Here is an 8581-nt window from a genome sequence, read left to right on the forward strand (position 1 = left end):
CAGGTTGCACGTATTTATACATGCATGAGAGCTGAAGCTGACAGACGTTACAGCAACCTTTCTAACTGCTATCATCTTTAACTGCTAACAGACTAACTGCTAACAGACTTACAACGGTACAACGGTTTTGACTATATTACAACTGCTTTGACTATATTAACTCTAACAGTAGTTCTATCTTGAATAATATCAGATGACGTCACAAGCATTTGACCTAGTTTATCAATTATCATGCATGCATGACAACTTTGAGGTTGTACTTCAATTCATCTTGCGTGCGATAACTAACAAAGACGATCAAGATAATATATTTGCCCAAAAACTTATGTAAATGTATTCACCTTTCAAGATTGTGTAAAGATTTGAGCTTCTGCTCGCGATTTATCATATTTTATAGGTTTTTTTTCTTTATCGCAAGATTACAGAAGTAAAGGAATGCTTTGATTTTCTAACCTAAAAACCGATTTACCAACTCAACCCAACAGAATAGCAAGCTGCTCACGCTTCATCACAATAATTTATGACTCAAAATTTCTTACTATTATTCCCTTATCTTCATATGTTTGTAATCAATGAATAAAAAAAGTCAAATTAAAAAAAGTCAAAATTTACTTACTAAATTAAAGTTGATAGATAACTTTGACACCATGTTTGGTTGGGTGTATTGGCATAGCCAATACACCCCTAATCGGTGGGCCCCATTTAATCCCACTTCAATCCTCTGTTTGGTTCAGGGTATTGTCTAATACCCGTCTATTACATTACACCCCTAATCCCTAAAATCCACCGATTTCTATTACGTTCCTCTTTCTCAGATTAGGTGCTGCTTGAGTTTTAGACCCTGTTTTACCCTCCTGCTTCCCCTTTCCGTCTTCTGTTTCTTCCTTCTGTCTTTCTTTTGCTGAAGATTACAATAGAATCGACACTTGGCCTTCTCAACCTTTTATTTTCGGAGTTTACTGCAACTGGAAAGGTAACTTCATATTTCTAACTCTCTTTTGCTCTCAAATTTATATGGATTCCTGTATTTTAATTAGCTTAAGTTCCGAGTAGATTTCTATTTCTTAAAGGTTTTTGTTGCTGGTGGAAATTGGAACTCGATTGCTCTATTTGTGGACTGATGTAACCTATTCATTATCGTTTTCTTGAAAAACTCTATTATTGATAATATGCTCTCAACTTTATCAGGAAAAACCAGTCAAGCCGAAGCCTGCACCTGCGGCCATCTCAAGCACAGCTTTGAAGCAAGCTTCAGGTTCTTTATTTTCTTAGTTCTGTATTTGGAAAGATCAACCTGTTTTTATCTTTTATTTGAAAAAAAGGAGATTCTATCCAGGAAATATTTTTTATATTTATGCCTTCTCTTTTTCTTTTTCTTTTCTTTTTTGGTAACAATAATATCTTATAGCTTAAAAGATATTCTATCCTTGATCCTTTTGTGAGCTATTAAGTATACTAAGAATTAAGTCACTACAGATGCAGCTGAAAATGCAAGTAAGGAATTAGATCTTAGTGTACCTCCTATTCATGTTGATCCAAGTCAATTCAACAGTGTTCTCCATAAAGGAAAGGATGATGCTGACACAAATTGTTGGACTTCTCCTGGTGGTGCGGGATTTATGATAAGATGACAGACATACTTAAAAAATAGTGCCAATGTGAGGTTTTCCTACCCTTGTTAATCATTTGACATGCATTTTTCATTGTTTTTATTTGTTCTGAGTGCACTCTTATCATCCTATATCATCAAAGCATGAAATTAAGAGTATCTGGTTTATTATAATGGAAAATTGAGATACAAATTGGAATGACAGTTGTCTGCTTCGTGTGTAGTTCTACTCATTCATTATGCTCTCATCCTGAGTTGATACATATGTTTCTATTGGTCAGTTCATATTGATTCTGTTAGCTATTGGTGTGATGCAGTTTCATTTACCTAATCTTGCCAGGTCTGGTTTCTAAATTGGATTAAGAAACCAAAATCGACTTTACATTTATAGTTTTACTGGTATTTCTGTCTTACCTTGTATTCTTTGTTTGGTTTCAAGGTTGAGACCCTCTCATTCAGTTCAGTAGTTGGAAGTTCTTTGTTTGAATCATTATTGTATTTGGCCCATTTATTAATTTTAGATTTCTTAATGTATGAGTTCTTTGATTGCTTTTAACTATATTTATCTTGCTTAATGAATTTTCTGCTGGACAAGTAAAGTTTCAAATACAGAAAATGAGGAAGCATGATTTTTCCTATGATGAAAATTTTCCTTTTACTTTATAGCTGACAGTCCTCTTCCATGGTTTTATTATATCTGTAATTTCTTCCTCGCATTCCTTGTTCTTGCCAATATTCTGTAGAGAATCAATTGAGTAACCTACAAGTCTTTTTGCAGATAATGGGTGGAAATCCCCTTCTCAAGCTCATAGTTGTTGATTGGTTCAAAGTCGATAAAGCAACAGATAAAATTGCATTGCATCCAAAGAGTCTAGCTCAGGTATTAAACTGGCTTCGTACTGTTTCCCTTTCTTTGAAGGTGTCAATGTTATGAAAGTCATGTGAAAGTTGCTTCATTCTTAGCAAATTTTCTGCTAGGATTGGTTTCTTTTTGTTATTTACATTTTTCAAATTCTTTCCAGTAATTTCTTTGCAGATTAGCCATGCTAATATAATTTTATGAAATCTTACTATGTGCATTTTACAGTCTCAATTTTGAGTGCTAAAACCTATAAAATGAACTTATGGCTTTCCTGGTTTCACTGTTTTTCATGCTATGGCTTAGCCATTTATATTTCTTTATCTAACAATAAGAAACAAGGCGATTACCAACTTTCAACGCATCTCCCTTACCTTTTCCTTGATTTCGTTAACCCCATATTTCCCAAATCGTCTGTTTCTTGTCCTGTCTTTCTGGTATATCCACACAGCCATTGCAGCATCATCATCTGAACTGCAAACATCTTCTATGTATTATGAGACTTAGCTAAATAGCTATTGAAATGCCTGGCGGATCCATAGATGTAAGAATTTTCTTTCAGTTTGCAGATTTTAATTCGAGAATGGACTGTTTCTACATAGGACAATTTAGCAAATGGTTTGCTACTCCTACAAGCTGCTAGGGACTTTATCATTTGTTTTGGGACAGCCACACTATCTATTCTTGCATCTATGTACTCCTAATGTTGCAGACAAATAGCACATCATATTCTCTATCACACTGAACAAAAATGTTCCTTCACTGTTGGAAAAGGCTGATTCGAGAATATTGGAGGCATCGTGAATGATTTTGCTTGATGGAAAAACATTTTTATGAATTATGACCTAACTGCTATTTTCATTTTCAGTCTGATGCCGGAAAAAATCTTCCATTTATCCTTGTGATTAATCTCGAGGTACGCATGTGGATACATTTTTACCTCCTTTATCTGCATATTTATTTAAACAAAACTGTCAATACATTGGAAATTTTTACAATTGCATAAGATGGTTATGAAAAATGATTTCTATTTTAAAAGCTTAGTCCTGCAGAAAACTAACTATTAAAAGCTCAAAGTTGTTTGCTTAAGACAAATAGGTTTGGGATCATTATTGGTAATGACACTTAAGCCATATTTCTGAACACAAAATGATGTTTTCATATGAAGAAATTCTAATCCTGAAATAGCCATGTAATTAAGTGGATGATACGAAGATTAAAGTTGAAAATTTTTAACAAATTTTATTGTTCTGGATGGTCAATGCAGATCATGCTCTGACCTTCAGATTCACTTCTAGTTTCCACTTTTCTCCCAAACATACCGACTTTGGAGGATACAATGGGAATATTTGTAGCATGGGGAGAATTTTTGTGGAATTAATTTTTAGGTTGCAACAAATTTTACCTTGGTTTTTCAAAGAGGATATATGTTTTGGTTTCTTTTTTCCAGATTCCTGCGAAACCAAACTATAGTTTGGTCCTCTACTATGCTGCTGAAAGGCCAGTGAGGAAAGATTCTTTACTGGAAAAGTTTGCAGATGGAACGGATCAATTTCGTGATGCAAGATTTAAACTGATACCAAGCATTGTTGAGGTATGAAATTGTATATTGTAAACATCTCACCTAGTTGTTATCTATTACTCTAATGCCAGTGAAAAGCTCAGTTGTTTCTAAATGTTCAAAGGGGTATTGGATGGTCAAGCGTGCAGTTGGAACAAAAGCTTGCCTACTTGGGAAAGCTGTTACATGCAAATACTTCAGGCAAGACAATTTTCTGGAGGTAATGCACTTGTGGTTTTGCTATTTTCCTTGCCTCGGTCTTGAGGCCTACATAGTATCAGGATCTATAAAGTCTTTTGATATCTCTATATTGCAGAGCGTGATGATTACATCCATGCTTTCGTTGCATATTTTGATGTTTCGTTTACCAAATGCCACAAATTGATGGGTTTCTCTACAGGTTTGTATCTACATCAAAATTCTCCATCCTTTGTCCTTTCCATTTTATCTACGAATAGAAATCAGCAAGCCAGCCTAGAAGAACTTTGCCTTGGCTAATGGCAAATACAAAATGCAGGACCAAGATCGCGAGCTACCCATTGGAAGCAAACAGTCCTATATCTAGAGGATGTGTTAACCATCTGTGAAGGGGAGACAATAATTGGGAGCATGACTGTTGCACCAAACAAGAAGAATCCCCGAGACGTTGATATAATGGTTAAATATTCATTGAGCGGACGACGTTGTGTGGTTTCGAGAGTTCAATTTTATAAGATGCGCTGATTTTGTTGCAGAGTATTTCATCACCACTACTAGCTGTAGGATACCTTGTTTGCATGTTCCTCAAATGTTTCACCAACATTTTTTTAATTCCTTTTCTACTTTCTTTTTTCTCGAAAGGTTTTCCCTGAGAAAGAAAAACACATAAGATGCATGTACTTCATTAACTCAATCCAACTGTTTTCTTCTCATGTATGCTTCATATTGAGTCTTGTGTTTTCTGCTGATGTGAGGGAGCATATATACAAATGACATTGGATGTATGACATAGGACTAAATAGATTTTGAGCTTTGACAAGCTGCTTATAAGCATTGTTTCTTATAGAAGAAACACATTATTGGAGAAAGCTTTTGAATCTCCCAACTATTGGATTTGGGTTTCTTTTTGACAATTTGTTTATTGTGCTTTTGTTTAGATGATGAGAAAGGAAAGTCAAGAATTATATTTACTCGTTAAGTTAAATGAAGATATTTGTAATTTAAAAAAATAAAAATTCAATATAAATTTAAAATAAGAGTTTAACTAAAATTAAGAGTTAGTGGCAAAATTAATAAAATTTAAATTTTAGTGGTAAAATTCAATAACATAAAAATTAAGTTACAAATTTACTCATTTTTTAAAAAATAACGGAAAATATAAATAAAATAAAGTATAGTGACAAATTTCAATATTTATCTATAGTATGATGATAAATTATATATTTTTATTAACTTATATTTAATAATAATTATGTTAAATTATATTTTATAGTATTATATATTATGATTTTAAAAAATTCATATAAGAATATTTAATATTAAGAATTTTATTAAATCATATATTTTAATTAAAATATATTTAATATTAATTATTTCAAATTATATTTTATAGTATCATATATTATGATTTGAGTAAATTCATATAAGAATATTGATTATTAAGAATTTTATTATAAATTATATATTTTAATTAAAATATATTTAATAATAATTATGTTAAAATATGATTAAATTATTTATTACTGATAATAATAATCTTATTAAAATTTAAATAACAATAACAATAATCATTTACCAAAACAATTTTATGCTAAGGGTATTCTAGTCATTTTAGTTTTTTCCATTATGCTATTACACCTCTATTCCATTCAACCAAACACAAGATTACTATTACGCCTCTATTCCATTACATTCAACCAAACAGTGGATTAGCTATTACACCTCTAATCCAATACACCTCTAATCCCAATACACCTCTAATCCAATACACCTCTAATCCAATACAGCGAACCAAACGCACCCTGAAATTCATCCCTTTTATAATATATTATTTTTAAGTCCATGCCAATATTAATTTCACATGCATAGCCGCAAAAGCACTTTTAAAGTGTTTTACATAAAGTCAGCCAATCATTGGGTCACGACAAAACCTATTACGTGAGACAGCTAACATCATGCTGACATTTTCCCTTATGCCCCTTTGCTGACCCTCTCATAAAATTCGATAAAGTGGCTTTTTGTCACTTAACAAATAGATTAATAATAAATAAATAAATAAATTGATTAAAAACTAGTTAACGGCCATAACCCACGTACATACATTCATAATTCCAAGCATGTTTGGTGTTACGGAAACACAAACCAACTTTATTCAGTTATTTTCTTTATCCACTATAAAGCAATTAACCACCCACAAATTTAAAGTTAAACCAAAATGATGATAAGTGGCAGTCGCTCCAATTAATACAATTTTCAAAGGGTACGTCACCAATATGAAACGAAGTGGTAGCACGATATCTTGCGATCTAAACTTGTGTCGGGCCTCAATGTTTGTGAATTAAATTGATATTGAGACACAATTCATAAATAATTAAGTATGATACTTATCCATTCTAAACATAAAATATTAATTTCAAACATGAATTAATAGATATAAGGAAGTTAGGTTGCTATCCATGTCTTGTAAGTTATGTATGGGGGTACTTAATTTTTTTAAATTTAAGTTATATATGGGGTTGCAAGAATGATATCAATCAAGCCTCTACTTGGTGGCTATGATAATAAAGTGCAACCAAACTATATGGAGTCTTGTAAGGACTAAATAATATAGTTGGAGAGTAGAAATGGTAGAGGTATTTGGTGTCATTCTTGCACGAAAACCATAAATCAAGGTATAGAGGTTTCATCATAATGGCGGAGAAAGACGATGAAGATAATATAATACCCTGAAAGGTTTATGCATGAAAGCATTCAACTTCATAAGACTATCGAAAGATTTAAGCCTCAGCTCACGATATATCATATATATATATTTTTTTATCGCAAGGTTATAATGATGACGGAATGTTTCTATTTATATTATGAATTTTCATTTATTTATTTGATTGTAACTCACTGAATCATCAACTAAAGTATTAAAATGATGAGTAACATCACATCAGAATAGCAAGCTATTCGCCCTATGTTTGAAATAAAATTAATTAAAAAATATAAAATAAAATTTGAGTCTGAATTTGGAAAGATTCAATCAAGTCCAAAGATGCTGGAGATCGGCTGCCAATCATTCATTTTCGTACCGCCATGCATCTCTTTCTAGTTGTCTACATTTTTAGCCTATGGCGCAATAAGCTAAACACATCCTCAAACTTGCCGGGTCTTACGAAAACACAAACCAATACTTCATTCTGGTTTTTTCTTTCATCTTATCCACCAACCATTTCGCAACATTCTAAGACAATATTAACCTCGTGCAGTTTTAACCTAAAATGATGACAAATGACGGTCGGTCCAATTAACAGCAGAGTGGTAGCACAACATCGTGCGAACTAAATTAATCTTTTCTGTCTAAGAAATAAACAAAACATTTTATTAATTATTTATCATTTAGGTCAAAAGTTTATGGATCCCAAACTCTATATATAGCAAGGGTTCTTCATATTGTTTCATCATCTTCATTTTGCACAAAAAAAAAATAAATAAATATTTCAAATTCTCTTAGTATCCAAATCAAAGCCTCAACAATGGTTCGTTTTTCAGTTGATGAAGTTCATGAAAAGAAACTCACAGTTACATGCACAGAGAGTTCCAATCCATTCGAAGAGTTGCCCGAAGGTGAAGGTCGCCTGGAGGCCGAGTGTGGCCATATTGGGTCGTTTAAGTTCAAGTATTCCAAATTCGGAAACAGAATGGTGTTTTCAGGTAATGATTGGAGGAAATTCCGCAATCAAGTTGTTGCCGGTGGCACCATCCACATTGAGAGGCTCTCTAAAACAAAGTTCGGGTTTGAAGTGCAAACATGATAGATGAATAGCAAGATATATATATATTATGCCATCTATATCTATTAATGCATGCATGCATGCATAGTATGCGAGGTTATGCCTGGATTCTTATATGTTGATTTCAAAATCGTGTATTTTAGTTTCTGCTTTGTCTTACTAAAAAAATGAATGTTATTCCGTTATGTTATGATCATATGTTCGTAATAAATGGATGTTTCTCTGCTCTGGCTTACATTTACATCGGCCGAAAAGATAAGTTTTTTTTTTTTTTTGGTTTGCTCCATTAAAATCCCAAAACGGGAGATGAAATACCTAAGTTTCGTGACCAAAATGCGTCCCTCACGCCACCAATTTTCTTGTAATAAAATTAAAAAAAAAGTGTTTTCTTATTTTTTTTGTAAGTTCATCAATAAAATAAAATATTTTTAGAATAATAATTCAGTGTCGATAAAAACACAAACTAATCAAATCCATAACAGATAAAGTATATAAAATATATAAACAAAAAGTTTTTTATTTATTTATTGAGAAAATTCTATTTAACGTGAATAAATGGCTCGCTCTACATGCAG

The 8581-nt window shown here is 32.3% G+C and overlaps 1 protein-coding gene and 1 long non-coding RNA gene across 5 annotated transcripts; both read left to right on the forward strand.

Moving 5' to 3' along the window:
• The first annotated feature begins 748 nt into the window (after positions 1 to 748).
• On the forward strand, positions 749 to 1653 carry LOC121222555 (uncharacterized). Of its 2 annotated transcripts, none has more exons than XR_005919859.1 (3): positions 749 to 973; positions 1189 to 1255; positions 1477 to 1653. It is a non-coding gene; the product is annotated as an uncharacterized lncRNA (long non-coding RNA). The 2 variants fall into 2 exon arrangements; XR_005919863.1 differs by lacking the exon at positions 749 to 973 and adding an exon at positions 1046 to 1070.
• Positions 1654 to 2386: 733 nt separating this feature from the next.
• LOC107938848 (protein ENHANCED DISEASE RESISTANCE 2) lies at positions 2387 to 5141 on the forward strand. Of its 3 annotated transcripts, XM_016872092.2 has the most exons (6): positions 2387 to 2489; positions 3337 to 3384; positions 3919 to 4062; positions 4154 to 4249; positions 4346 to 4429; positions 4547 to 4727. In XM_016872092.2, exons 1-5 carry the CDS (start codon positions 2391 to 2393, stop codon positions 4412 to 4414), a joined length of 456 nt encoding a protein of 151 aa, XP_016727581.2. In that variant the 5' UTR covers positions 2387 to 2390; the 3' UTR covers positions 4415 to 4429; positions 4547 to 4727. The 3 variants fall into 3 exon arrangements, with proteins under 3 accessions (XP_016727581.2, XP_040959491.1, XP_016727580.2); XM_041103557.1 differs by lacking the exon at positions 4346 to 4429 and having other exon boundaries at positions 4547 to 5141; XM_016872091.2 differs by lacking the exon at positions 4346 to 4429 and having other exon boundaries at positions 4430 to 4684.
• Positions 5142 to 8581: the final 3440 nt, after the last annotated feature.

The sequence above is a fragment of the Gossypium hirsutum genome, chromosome A03, assembly GCF_007990345.1.
Source record: "Gossypium hirsutum isolate 1008001.06 chromosome A03, Gossypium_hirsutum_v2.1, whole genome shotgun sequence".
Taxonomy (NCBI): domain Eukaryota; kingdom Viridiplantae; phylum Streptophyta; class Magnoliopsida; order Malvales; family Malvaceae; genus Gossypium; species Gossypium hirsutum.